The sequence below is a fragment of the Octopus bimaculoides genome, chromosome 1 (genome assembly GCF_001194135.2).
Source record: "Octopus bimaculoides isolate UCB-OBI-ISO-001 chromosome 1, ASM119413v2, whole genome shotgun sequence".
NCBI classification, from domain to species: domain Eukaryota; kingdom Metazoa; phylum Mollusca; class Cephalopoda; order Octopoda; family Octopodidae; genus Octopus; species Octopus bimaculoides.
The window spans coordinates 127438724-127453922 of record NC_068981.1 but is presented as its reverse complement, the minus strand read 5'-3'; the positions used below and the strand labels follow the sequence as shown (position 1 = coordinate 127453922).

General features: G+C 34.9%; 1 protein-coding gene across 2 annotated transcripts in view; it reads right to left on the bottom strand.

Moving 5' to 3' along the window:
• Positions 1 to 9885: 9885 nt before the first annotated feature.
• LOC106872765 (basic salivary proline-rich protein 1) overlaps positions 9886 to 15199 on the bottom strand; it is a 34130-nt gene continuing 28816 nt past the window's right edge. For both annotated transcript variants that reach the window (XM_014919856.2, XM_014919857.2), the window contains one exon: positions 9886 to 14185. In XM_014919856.2, the coding sequence (XP_014775342.1) occupies positions 12933 to 14185 (1253 nt within the window). In that variant the 3' untranslated portion in view covers positions 9886 to 12932. The remainder of the gene's footprint in view (positions 14186 to 15199) is intronic.

The following is a 15199-nucleotide window of genomic DNA, read 5'->3' as shown; positions in this document are numbered from 1 at the left end:
GGCACATAAAAGACACCATTTCGAGCGAGGCCGTTTTCGTGCGGGTGACACGTAAAAGCACCCACTACACTCTCTGAGTGGTTGGCGTTAGGAAGGGCATCCAGCTGTAGAAACTCTGCCAAATTAGATTGGAGCCTGGTGTTGCCATCCGGTTTCACCAGTCCTCAGTCAAATCGTCCAACCCATGCTAGCATGGAAAGCGGACGTTAAACGATGATGATGATGATGATGAATGATAGTGCTCCTCCATGGAAATTTGCTGTTACTACTACTAAGAACAAATGCAGTAGTTTCTATACTAAGGGAACAAAATCTCTTTAGTGTCCAGAGTGAATTGCAAGTGCATATGTACTGATAAAAATAATGAATCTTTAAGTTGAAAATGTCGATTTGCAGTGGGAAAGGAAAAAATATTATTTCAAACTTCATGCAATAAAATTCTTAAATAATAGTTCTCCTGCCTTTGGTGTGACAACATAAACACGACCAAGTGTTTCTTCTTTGAAAACGTTCAAATGGCCTTCAAATTTTTCCTCGCTTTCTTCTTTGCCATTCTTTGTTACTATTGTTCCTAGTGAAATACATAGGTACTTCAGCATAAAATAATGTTTTTGCAAAGTCATCATTGATGCACAATGAAGAGAATTCTGTCAATGTTGTTTTCATAGGTCACTCATTAACAATCATATATATCCTCATAATTTCTGAGCAATATTTTTGTTGATCTGGTAGATTGAACTTACAGTCTCACTATTGGAGGTGCTCTTTCATGAACTGAAAATACTAATATAGATGCAACTGTTTCGGATGGTCCAATATACCTACCAATTAGATATTCACTAATCCCATTATCATAGCAGCTTGGTAATTTCCTTTCAGTGTGTACTTCATGATATACTTACTGAGGCAATGATTTCAACATTGTAGTGGCATGTTTTTAAAAGAGTCTCATTATGAGGTACAACCCATTTGTTGTTTGTTTTTCCATTCTTATGAGATTCAATTCCTCCCATTGCAACTAATCTTTGTCTATAAAGAGATAGTCTCTCTGTCTGGTTTTCTGCCTTTTGATTTAGATGATAAAGATTAATATTTTTGCAGCGTGGAAGGTGTTTATAAGCCATTTAAAACAACACACAAAAACCGTTAGATTCACTTCAACATTTAAATTTAATTTGTCAAAATATTTTCGTTGCTTTGAGACCATGACAGTGAACAGGTCGCGGTCTCAAAGCGACAAAAATATTTTGACAAATTAAATTTAAATGTTGAAGTGAATCTAATGGTTTTTGTGTGTTATTTTAAATGGCTTATAAACACCTTCTACGCTGCAGTTGTTTTCGTTCCAGCACACGATCTCAGATCAGGTCACTTGCTATGCATGTACATCTCCGATTAATATTTCATTTTAAATAAAATAGTAATTTTATCAAGTACCCATGATTCAAAAATATAGGGAGAATTTATCTCTCAAATTTACAGCACTTGCAAAGAAAAAAGTATGAAAAAAGGACGGATGGCTGTAGCTGACTCTTTGAAGTGTTAACATTTTCAACTTGATTTTTTTTCTTAAAGGGGAAATGGCTATTTTATTTGTAATCTTTATCATCTTAATCAAATGACCAGAGAACAGACAAACTTTGAGTTTTAGTATAATATAGATAATATACTTCTTTGTCTTAGTTTTACCTACTCTATACAGGGCACCAAGTGACAAGAAATGGTTGCAAGCTCTTTCATGAACTTGTCTGCTCCCTGGTAAGGTCCTCTTTCAATGTCACAGTCCTTAAACAGGTCTTCAAAGGTCTATCTTACATGTCTCTTTCAAGCTTCCACTTGAAAAAGGCTCTCCTTCATCTTTTCATGGATATGTGTAGCATATGGCTGAGTCACTTCCACCATCTCAGGATGATGGTATCCTGTATATTGAGGGTACCCAACAACCAGACTAGAAACCATTACTTGATTCCATGCCAAAAAAATCCAATTTTTTTTTTTTTTCCTTGGTGAAAATTGTGTGGGTGAAATTTCCGAGGCTTCCACCTCACCCCACCCCGTTTTCGGACCCCGAAAAGGGTTTTGTAACATATTAGGTCACAGGAATTCATTCAATGAAAAAAAAAAAAAAAATTTCCAATGATTCTGGGATGGGGGGTCCCTTCTCTCTCCCTACCCCACTTTTTCCCAGACCAAAATAAGGGATTTGCAACATATTAGGAGGTCAGGGTACTTGATTTCACACAAAAAATCCAAGTTTCTTTATTTTACTGAGTGAAAATCATGCAGGTGTTAATCTAAAAATTTACCCTTTGTTTTTCTTTTGCTCCATTGCTAGACAGGGGACTTAACTTATGTTAGCAAACTTATGGATTTCACTGACATGGAAATTGGTAAAAATTATGGTTGAAAATTAATTCTTATCACTATCTGCGGGTGCCTCAGGAAAAATAAGTTGACAAAAACACAGCCATGGTCATGACCAATGTCCTCCTAAAATTGGAGCGACATGTATGCTAATTTGTGGATGTGCATAAATTACATTCATGTATACACACACACATATTCCTGCCTTTTATAGATATAGATTATTGTTTTGGTTCTTGTATTTAATATTTGCCAATACTGGCCAACACTAATTTCCTCAGATTCTAGAATTAGAAGTAATTTGTTTGTTTTTTCACTGATAATTTATGTAAGTTACTCTCTCTTTCAAACCCATAACATTCATCCCCATCACCATTACGGAAACTATTTTATTTTATTATGTTAGTTTTTATCATAGCTATCAATTTTGAAACTATATTAATCAAGACAATCAACCCACTTCCCAGTCAGACTGATCTGGGAGAATACCAAATGGTTAAGGACATTGAATAACTTCCTTAGAAAAGTGGTATCAAAATAGTCTTTACCTCAATATATTCTGTTCAAGTCTGTTGGTCATGTATACTTAGAATTATTGTTTTACAGTGTTTGATTGCCGATCCAGTACCTGTGACGTTTTGTCTCCTCATAGGAAAATATGAACTTGTCACTATGAACCAATGTGACATGTTAATCATATAATGATATCGTTATAATTCATGTCACCCTTTGGTATGACTTTAGCTTGCTTAACAGTAGTAATGAGAGCTAAGCTAAAGGTTTTAGCTAATAGAACATGTGTACATAATTTGTTCTACAGGAGGTATGAAGTGAGTCATCCCAGTATATTTTTAGTATACAATATGCTTTCTGATACATGTGCAACAATTTTGAGATGAAGAGGGGTTAGATGATATAGTCAATCTCAGTACTTGACTGGTATTTTATTTTATTGACTCCAGAAGGACAAAAGGCAAAGTTGACCCTAGTGGTATTTGAACTCAGAATGTGAAGAATTGGAAAAAAATAAAAATACTGCAAAGCATTTTACTAATGCTTTAACAATTCTTCTAGCTCCATCCACCTGAAATACTGCACATCAAATACACACACAAAAATATCTTCTAATAATTCTATATACACCTAAAAACATAATATGCATTCTTAAGATTTAGTAAACTAGGAGATGTAGGAAGCAGAATTAGATGTCTTACACAGGAATACAATTGTAGTGATATCTGAACATATGCCATGTGGTCAGTAGTCAGCACCTTAATATTAACAACCAAATCTCTCTATGTATCCACCACTTGAACAAGACATCTGTTAATGTCCCTCTATCATACTTGCAAGAACTTCGTGACCTCACTAGTGCTGGTGCCACAAAAGAAGCACCCAGTACTCTTTGCAAAATGGTTGACATTAGGAAGGGCATCCAGCTGCAAAAACCATGCCCAAGCAGACATTGGAGCTCAGCACAGTCCACTGGTTCATCAGTTTTTTTTGTTGAACCAACTGACCCACCCATACCAGCACGAAAAAAGTGAAGTTAAAAATGACGACACAGATTTGTCTGTGTCCTATCACCATGAATAACAACCTCTATATGACACTGTCATTCAAATCATTTTCATGTGTAAATGACACAAATTTGCATATCTCTCACAATTTCCATACAATGGTCTCATTTAAAAATAACGGCCATACATGTTTTATGTTCAAACACTTCTATTGCCTACTTGTCTGAAAAGTTGACTGTACATTAGTCAATACACCGATCTTTCTTCCTCCCATCAGCTATAATGACTCATTCTCTACTGACACGAATTAAATACTTCACCCAATCTACCTTATAAAAAATATATCTCTAAAATTTCCTTCATAGCTACATTTCTTCCCCTCCCAATAACTAATCAACAATAGACTGGACAGAACAAAATATCTCACTTACTGCTATTTCTCAGTCTATAAGGAATTTTTAGTTTGTGAATTATCTCTTCTTCAGAGCAAGAATGATTTCTGACATGGATACAAGGCTATTTATTAACCCCTGTGATACTAACTGTCAGAAACTACCCTTGGTTCTATGATGATACAAATTCCATTTTAAAGTGATCTAAACTAAAACCTTTCATCTAAATTTCATGTTATATTCCAAACAATAGCTTAATAATGACAAAGTTATCATAAATTCTTTGTTATTCTCAAAATTAATTGAACAAAGGCAGTCTTTTGTCTTTTACTTGTTTCAGTCATTGGACTGCAGCTATGCCTTGAAAGATTTAGTCAAATTGAGCTCAGTAGTTATTTAAAAGAAAATCTGGTACATATCCTATCAGTCTCTTTTGTAGAGCTGCTAAGTAATGGGGTTGTAAACAAACCAACACTGGTTGTCAAGTGGTGATGGAGGACAGATACATACACATAGAAGCTTCTTTTAGTTTCCATCTATCAAGTCTACTCATAAGGCTTTGGTTGGCCTGGAGCTATAATAGAAGATACCTGCCCAAGATGCCATGCAGTACGACTGAACCCTGAACCATGTGGTTGGGAAGCAAACTTCAGTGCATTTCAACATAGATATGGTAACAAAAGAATTATTTTTTCTTTTAACTGCAACTTTAACATGTGAGAAATTATAGCTTATGTAGATTTTCAAGACTATTCCAAATGATTTCTACATATAGAGAAAAAAAAGAGGTTAAAAGGTAACTAACCCTAACCCTGAATGAGACACCAAATGGTAAAACGAAATATTTTCACAGTATAACTGTCATCAAAGTAGATATAATGTTGAAGTTACACAAGATAAATACTACCAAAGATTTTTCATTTTACTATCTTACATCTTTATAAAATAGGAGCAGTGGTTTTCAGCTTCTCTACAGATAAGGTACAGAGTTGCAATACACTTAAATCTTTCTTCAATTTGTTCAGTCAAAAATAACTAATTTAAAAAATGTTAGACTGAAGATCTGAATGTCATTAGCTTTGGCATAAGGTAGTTATTAATTTTTTTGATGAACATGCCCCAAGTGGCTGCAAGCAGTAAAAGAGTAAAGGGATGTTACTCTGAATTTATTAGCATTAATTCCTGTTTCTGTTTTTTTAAAATCTTTTGATCAGGAGGGGAAGCAGTTCTCATAACACTTCAAAGGGCCTACAAGACTGGTAGGAAGGAAGGAAAAAGATAGCCTCAAACCAGAGACTTAGTCTGAATGCTTGCAACAGAACAGATTTTGCTAAGGTAGTGATAAACTGAGCAATAGATAAAGTCCACCACCAATGAAAAATTACTAAAAAACTTAACCAAAATATTTTACTCGTGCTCCAATCAATGAAAGTTCAAGAGTAGAATATAAACAAAGTTCATTTTAATTCCTGTTAACAACAACCTTTGACATGTTAGTACTGAATGTTCCCACCAACAAAAAATTTGAAAATTTTTCATTGTAAAAATAACTGATATTTTATACTTCTTCCATCATAATCAAGATTGGGTTTCTCAACTACAGTTACATCAAATAGCATCTTTATACTCCAATATATAATAATTGACAAACATTTTATCTAGCAGTGTGAGTTTAGATCTTGGGCAAGTGTCTTCTACTATAACTCCAGGATAAACAAAACATTCTTGAATAAATTTGGTGAATTTTGTAGAAGAAACCTGTTATATATATATATATGGATACGCATAAGAGGTTTTATGTTTTCCTGACTCAGCATCATGCAATAGCTGTAAAAAACAAGGGTGGTGTTGTTTGTTTCATTTGTGAAAACAAGTCCAGCCATAAGGAAATATTGATTTCAAATTTTGGCACAAGGCTAGCAATTTTGGAGGAGGGGATATGTCAATTACATTGACCCCGAAAGGATGAAAGGTGAAGTCAACCTTAGTAAAATTTGAACTGAGAATGCAAAGATGGAAGCAATGCCACTAAGCATTTTGCCAAGTGTGCATACAATTCTGCCAGCTCACCACCTTTGGCCACAAGGGAATATTACCTTGCTTAGCAACAGGAAGGGCATCCAATCATAGAAAAAACTGGCTTCAACAAATTTTATCTAACCTATAAAGGCAAGGTAAAACGTGTCAAAATGATGATGATAATGATAAATAACCTAAAAGAAATTTTATCATATATTTTCACTGTTGATAAATGTATCTGATGCTGAAAAAGAAATACAACTTGTGCATCTTACGTGTAGTTAAAACATAGTCCTTGAAAAGTAAAGTTATAATTCGAAGTAGACTTTTTACCTTGTCATAAAAAGTTTGTGCGATTTTGCGACAGGAGCACTTGAGCCTTTTACATGATTTCAAAACAAAATATATCCGAGGAAAAAAGAAAAAAAACCCCACAATCTTTCATCTGGAATAAATTTAGGTATGTATGTAAGCATAAATATGAGTATATTTACACACACATCCTATAAACTGTCATGGATTGAATGCCTTGAGACTATGGAGAAAACTTAGTGACCACAATAATACAATATTGTTGTTAGAGGATGGCTTGTAATTCTAAAATTCCAAGTTACAAATACTACTATATACCTTTAGCCTAAACTAGCCAAATCAGGCCCAAATATTCAACCTGTTTTAAGTTCAAAACGGCCAGATCCAGCCTCTCACACCTACAGTATAATGCCATTCTAAAAATAAACAATCTCATCATTAAAATCTTGAAGCTGAGATATTGCATGATCAATTCAAAACAATGTCAATAAATATTACGTGTGACAGAATAATCTAAACGGCAAGGGAATATACGTAAAGAAATGCTAAACATTGTTCATGTATTGATTGAAAACTGCTGCAGTGCAAACCTGTAAATGAGTGCACAGCAGACTAAGCATATATTGTGTGCAGTATATCATGTACAATCAAATATATAAAATAATATAACTAAAGATGTATGTTCAAAATTAGAATAGTGAAATTTGGGAAAAGGGGACTGAGAAAATTATATAAGGAAACAACTCAAACAAGTACATATTTACAAAAGTACACTCACACACACATATCACTCCCACAACATAACCCCAGATAATGTATTTATGTAGTTGGTACAAAATCCTAAACAGGTCACTGAATGTAAGGCAAAGAGGATTGTATTTCTTGATGAAAATATTTTACAAGAAAGGCCAGTGATTCTGAAACAAACTCCCTTCTCCTTATATGTTAGTATATTTATGTTGACTAAGTCCTCCCACAGAATATATTAGTTTCAAATTTTGACACGAGGCCAGCAAGTTTGGGGGAGGGGGTAAGTTTATTATATCGACTTTAGTGCTCAACTGGTATTTATTTTATTAACTCCAAAAGGATGAGAGGCAAAGTTGGCCTGGGTGGAATTTGAACCCAGAACGTGCAGATGGATGAAATACCACTAAGCATTTTCCCCGGCATGCTAAGATTCTGCCAGCCCACTGCATTACTTACCCACAGAAAATAGTGATCACAATAACACAGAGATGTCAAAGTAGGGCTATATATAAATATATATGTACTTGTATACAAACCCTAACTGCTCTTTTATATATATACACACACACAAACATGTTGACAAATGGAAGGAAGTGGCACTCAACACATTTTGTAGAAGTTACATTTTTAATAGCAGCTTGTCTCAGCTTCATATGAGTTAAAAATCTATGAGCATGTCCATCTCATCAGTAAAAGGGAAGATGAGATAAATTCAAGATAGCTTCTAGATGTTAGGCCCCTATTGGTCAGCTCAGGTCACATGGTATTAATGCTGGCATCACTTCCACAACACTGTGACCTGGGTTGATCAAAATAGAAGCCTAACATTTAGAAGCTATCTTCAATATGTCTTAAATCTGTAAACTCTTCTGATTTGCTGAGATGGATGCATTCTACATGCTCACGAAACTTTCAAAGCCATATGGACATTCGTCAAACTGTTATTAATATATATAGTCACAATATATACCAGTGTTGTAGTGCTCTAACACAAATTACCAAGCTAATGATAATAATAATAATAATAATGATATAAATAACAACAACAACAATAATAATAAGTTAGTTATTATTGTAAAAAGATTATATAAAAAAAAATTATGTACAGTTACTGTACAATTTGCACAATATTTACAAAGTTATATTTAACCACATGGAAATTTAGAATTTTAGAAAGAAAAAACAAAAAAAAAACAAAACAAAAATAAAAACTAAAGGATTCACTGAAAAAAAAAATACCCAGTAAAACTGCCTGACAACCATATATACGAAATGTCACTTACATACTTTATTTGGTCTGGTAACCTGAAGCTTGCATGGTTTACTTCATATCTTATAATATACATGATATATATGAGAACCATATATATATATACATACATATATATATATATATATATACATATATATATATATATACATATATATATGTATATACATATATATATATATATATATATACATATATATATGTATATACATATATATATATATATATATATACATATATATATATATACACACACACACATATATATATATATATGTAAATATATAAAAAGTTAACAGAATGAGATAAAAATCCAAGGCTGTGAAAGATTTCAGAACATTTATAAAGAGAAGGTCTTATAGCTGTTTCCGGGATATTTTATATATCCCTTCATCGGAAACAGTGCAAGAAAATGGTTAAGCAATAGTTATTCTAGATCAGATATGAAATAGAGAGTGAAGTGGAAGAATGAAAATAGATGTGAGATATGCAGGGATATTGTATCTGCAGATCCATTATTTCAGCACAATGGTATACATATGTTTCCTGTACCTTGTGTGTAAGTTCCAATAGTATTTAAAATTGGTCATTCCAAGCATAGAGTTTGTAAATGGCGTTACTGAATCAAGGCTTTTTTTTTGAAGTGACTAAAAAGTTGGGAATGTGTTTCATTCCCAACTTTAAGAATAACCATTTTCTTGCACCATCGCTGATGAAGGGACATATAAAATATCCCGGAAACAGCTATAAGACCTTCGCTTTACAAATGTTCTGAAATCTTTCACAGCCTTGGATTTTTATCTCACTCCGTTAATTTTTGATATATACGCATGCTGATATATGACTGATGTTGGACTCCTCATTCACATAATCACCGAACCTGGAGCTAAACTATAGTCTATCCATAGCACTTACTCAGCATAATGCGACACCTTTGGGTCTTCTTGACACCAATACCTCCCTTACCTATATATATATATATATATATATATATATAATATTATATATATGTGTATATATATAAATATACATATATCTATATATAAATATACATAGACATATTATAGATATATATATATATATATATGTATAGATAGATATACATATATATACATACATACACATCTATACACACACACACACATATAGCATACAATTGACGGAAAGTACAACTTTTGTCTTTCCTAATATTTTTTTACACACATTTTTCAAAATTTATTTTTTCAAAACCTTATATAAATATCATTGAAGAAAGATGTTTTGTATCAGGAAGCACAGTTTTTTTTTTAATTAACTTTATTATTGTGGAAATATTTTTTTTGTTTTTACAAGAGTCGAGGCAGTATGGAGGTGGAGTAGAGAAGAAAAAAATATATAATTGGTTCCTGGCGGTTAAAAATTAGTTGGGAAATGATAATGTATTAATGGAAAATGGGAAATATTAATAATAAAATAAAAATATAAATTTGCAAAGTCAATAGCGACTCCACATTGAATTTGAAATGAAATGGAGTCCTTAGATTCAATTAAAGCTGAGTTTATTAGATTTCAATTTTCAAATTTTTTTTTATTATTAAAACTGATGTTGACCAACTCTGGCAAAAGATATAGTTTTAGGTTCATAGAGAAGCCCACCTACAATTTAAGTCCAGCACATGTTGAAGGCTAATTACCAATGAGGATGATGAGAATGATGATGATGATGATTATGATGATGATAATGAAAATGACAATGATAGTGGTTGTGATGTTGAAGATATCGAACCCATGTATCATAAATTCATTCATTCTCCCACCCAAGCCATAAAGATAGAACAAAAAAAGTTGTTTTTATAGTGGACTGTTAGAGTTAGTATGCCTGCCCATAAAAAAAAAAGAAAAAAGTCTCCTCCATGCTTGTTTGCTATTTATCTGGTAGGCACTGTGTCTCCATTTGGTAAGAATGAGAAATCTCTGGTTCCAAACAGACTGTACAACTCATGAGCTATCAATAACAACAAACAAAAAGACAAAATACCATTCCTAAACAAGTTAGGATTATTGCAACAGCTGGCCAGAGCTGTTTTTGTCTAGAGCTTTTTTTGCAACCTGGTGACACCCATCCTTTTTTGCCAGACCAAGACAAACAAGCATGAAGCACTTTTCCTAAGGACAATACAAAGCTTGTGATGAAATCCGAACTCATTATTCATGAGATGAGAGGCACACCATATCCACTAAGGTGTTATAAACTTCTAAAGACTACAGAAATAATAACTACTAATAGTAAATAATGGAAGAATATAAGATTTCTCTCATTTCTGCTCCTTTCAAAAAGTCTTTCTTATCAAACAATGCTGTTTAGGATAGAAGCAGCCAAACTGACTAAAAATATGTATTAGGAATGAAGAGGAAAAATCTTTTATTCAATCATTGCACTGTCAGAAGAAAATATAAAAATTTTTCTAAATGGATAACTGATATTAAAAAAATGATTAAAATAGTCACACACACATTTATATACAAACATACATGGTAACTCTTTGGAGAAAGGAAAAGCATTAAAAAAAATTTAAATTTAAAAATACATTTAAAAATCTCAACCCATATTCTTCTGTTTCAATAATCAGGGGAAAAAGATCTTTCAAATATATAAATACTCGCATACATTCTTTACCCACCCATGCTTAAATGCAAATAAGCTTAAAAGTTTCAAATATTAAAAAAGAAAAATAAATAAAAATTAGAAAAAAAAAAAGCTTTTAAATACTATAAATACTTTCACACTTAACTCACTCCCCTTTTAAATGCAAATAAACATAACAATTCCAAATAAAGGAGGGAAAAGAAAAACACTTTATGTAAGACCATAAAAAAGTTTTGAGCTGATTTTAAAGATAATTAATTATACAAGGCAACTGTGATGTTAATTGGTGATTATGAGAAGTTTTTTGTAATGTTTCTTTTGTGTTTATGTTTTGCATGTGGACGTGACTTGGTTAGGGTAAAATGGAATTACACAAAAAAAGGGAGTGGGGAGAAAACCTGTACAGTTTGCACTGACAGTATTACGCACAACTGAAATGCGTATATACACACATACCCATAATGCTGGTGATCACAAGTACTTCAAAACCTTTGCATTAGATTTCAGAGTCACTTTGTTTTGTTTTGTATTTCCTAGCAACATCATCACAAATGATCATAGAAAGAGAAATATATAAAAATACCTGAATGGGCCAAATCTGAGAATGTAGCACAATTAGCAAGCCATCTGAGCATGGTGCTTCAGTCCAGATCCCAACTAGGGTGTTAGTTCAGCCCCTTCTCCTCATACCACCATACAAGTTCAACAGCTTTCCACTTTCCCCACCTTTCTCGGTAAAAGTTTTAAAATGTTTAATTCATTCAGTCGTAGTAACACTACAAATAATAATGGTTTATTTTCTCTTGGCACACAGCCAAATTTGTAGGAAGGAAAAGTATAGTCGACTGAATAACCCACAATGTGCCGTTTGGTCCTGGTGAGATGAAAGGCAAAGCTGATCCTAGTTAGATTTGAGCTTAGAACAAGGCATTGAAGTGATACCAAAAACAGCCTATCCAGCTCTCTCAAGCAACTGCACCATTACTATTTTCAGTAACAGCAGTGATATAACAATAATGAATTCTTAAAGCCTTGAATTTATTGCAAGAGAGGAAAATGAATGTGGAAAGAGAAATGCCTTTTCCTTGATCCTTTATGAGGGAAATGAAACCAGGATGCACATGTAGTTCTTTGAGAACCAAATTCTGCAAACTATGGCACTCATGACATTACATAATAATGATAATAGTAATTCTCTGGATAGGCATTAGCCCAAATTTTACCCATTCCTAATATTTTAAGTAATTATTTCATCAACACTTACAGGATTTGAACTTTGAAAAGAGAGATACCAAATCCAACATTTAAAGCATCTCTTCCAGTGCTTTACCATCTTTAATAATAACAATAATTTTTCTCAAGATACATCATCAATACTTTGTAGGAAAAGTATAGGGTTGAGCTGAGATTTAACTGACACCAGTAAAATTACATGTGCTTCATATTTTACACCCCGTCCCACCCCACTAGGGATGAAAGGCAAAGTCAACTCTGGTGGGATTTGACCTAGAGCCAAGACAGCTTTTAGTCAAGTGATACTACCACTGTCCTGGCCATTGCCTTTAATTGTCCTTTACGAGAGCCATGGAAGGGAAGGTCAAAAAAAAAAAAAAGTGTGGTGAACGAGGTCAAGTGGAAGGAGAGTAGGGCATTGTATCAAACACAATGAGGTTGCTACATTAATACTGGTTTTGGTTGTAAGAGTAACCTGTCTGACCTTGACTAGACATCTGGCTATTAGGCATGTGTGATTGACCACTGTTGCTACTTCCACCACCACTGCTATTACTGTTGCTGCCAACACCACCGCTGCCACCACCACCACCCCCTCCACCCCCTCCTCCGCTAACACTGTTGCTCATACTATTTGACTGTTGCATTGAATTACTTCCTGACACTGGCATTTGGTTTTGTCCACCCATTTGGTTGCTGTTGGGATTCATTTGCCCACCACCACTAGGCCCCATTGGACCAGACATAGAAACTGGAGTAACAGACATAGAACCAGGAGGACCAGACATGGAAACAGGAGGACCAGACATGGAAACAGGAGGACCAGACATGGAAACAGGTGGACCAGACATGGGACCTGGTGGACCAGACATGGGTCCTGGTGGACCAGACATAGGACCTGGTGGTCCAGACATGGGGCCTGGTGGCCCAGACATAGAACCCGGTGGACCAGACATAGAACCAGGTGGGCCAGACATAGATCCTGGTGGGCCTTGCATGGATCCTGGTGGACCTTGCATGGGACCTGGTGGGCCTTGCATGGACCCTGGGGGACCTTGCATAGAACCAGGTGGGCCTTGCATGGATCCTGGTGGGCCTTGCATAGATCCTGGTGGGCCCTGCATGGAACTTGGTGGGCCCTGCATAGAGCCAGGTGGGCCTTGCATAGAGCCAGGTGGGCCTTGCATAGAGCCAGGTGGGCCTTGCATGCCTCCAGGAGGACCTTGCATGCCTCCAGGAGGACCTTGCATACCTCCAGGTGGACCTTGCATACCTCCAGGTGGACCTTGCATGCCACCAGGTGGACCTTGCATGCCACCAGGTGGACCCTGCATGCCACCAGGTGGACCTTGCATGCCACCAGGGGGACCCTGCATGCCTCCGGGTGGACCCTGCATAGAACCAGGTGGACCTTGCATGGAACCAGGTGGAAGAGGTCCAGAAGGTGGCATACCTGGTGGACCCTGAGGAGGTCTATTATAGGGATTATAGCGTGTTTGAGACTGACCACCGCCAGGATAGTTTGTGTACTGCGACTGTGGAGACATGTTGGGTCCAGGTGCTGGACCTCCACCAGGTCCTGGAGCTTGACTGTAACCTGGTTGTTGAGTGTAAGACTGCTGTCCTTGACCTTGAGTGTATGGTGGCTGTGAATTATACTGCTGCTGGGCGTAAGCTTGCTGCTGACCATACTGCTGACCTGCCAAGAGAAAAAGAGAATTGCATTAAGATAAATTTGATCAGCAAAAATTCATTCTCAATAGGTTGACACATCATCTACATAAAATTTTGCATTTTTACGGCATACTCCAAATAAATATTGATATCTTGGAACAAGTTTGTCATTTCTAAAATAATTATAAATGTCACAGTTGCTTGATGAGACAGAGACACCCTTAAGAATTAGAATTTACTATTTCTAATAGCTAGGGCATAAAATTTCACCAGAGTGAGGTACAATTGTCTTGTTTGATGAGACCCAGCAGAAGCAGGTTTTCAACTTGATTCATGCAAGTACTTGCTTAAACAAAGTGACAGTGCATTTAATGTTGAAATGAACAACTCGTGCAAAACACATACAAATGTCACCCTTTCTTCTTTGCTTTTCTTTCTTTTTAAAACAATTTCCAATCTAATGAACAGTTCAAAATTCATTGCCACCTCAATCGACTTTTAAACAATATAATGTTGTCTATTAAGAAATCTTCAAATTCCTGCATCCTTTTTGATTAAGGATATAAGTACTAGTCCAGAGAAATCAAATAATTTGGTAATATGAAATTATAGCATAAACATATTTCTTTTAACTCAAACTAAGTTTAATTCAGGAAACTAGATTTAAGTAAAAGATTTTACCACCTCAATATTTTCTGTAAACAAACAATAATACTCAAGTTTCCAAGAATGAAGAAGAACTAGCAGTTTTTCCATTATAGTTAATTATACTTGACTCTATATAGCTATATATTTTTTAATCATTTCATCAGGAGGGAAGGGCATTGACCATGATCTTTTACAGGATCCCCAAGACAGGAAGAGGAATGGCTACAACAGAATGGATTGTGCTAACGGCATACAAAGACCAGGAGATATTGTGAAAGTAGGCAATAGATTCAATCTACCACTCATGTAAACCACAACAGGATTTGAATTCTGAATGCAAGAAACCAGAACACATAACACTAGGCATCCCATTCGACATTCCAATGATTCT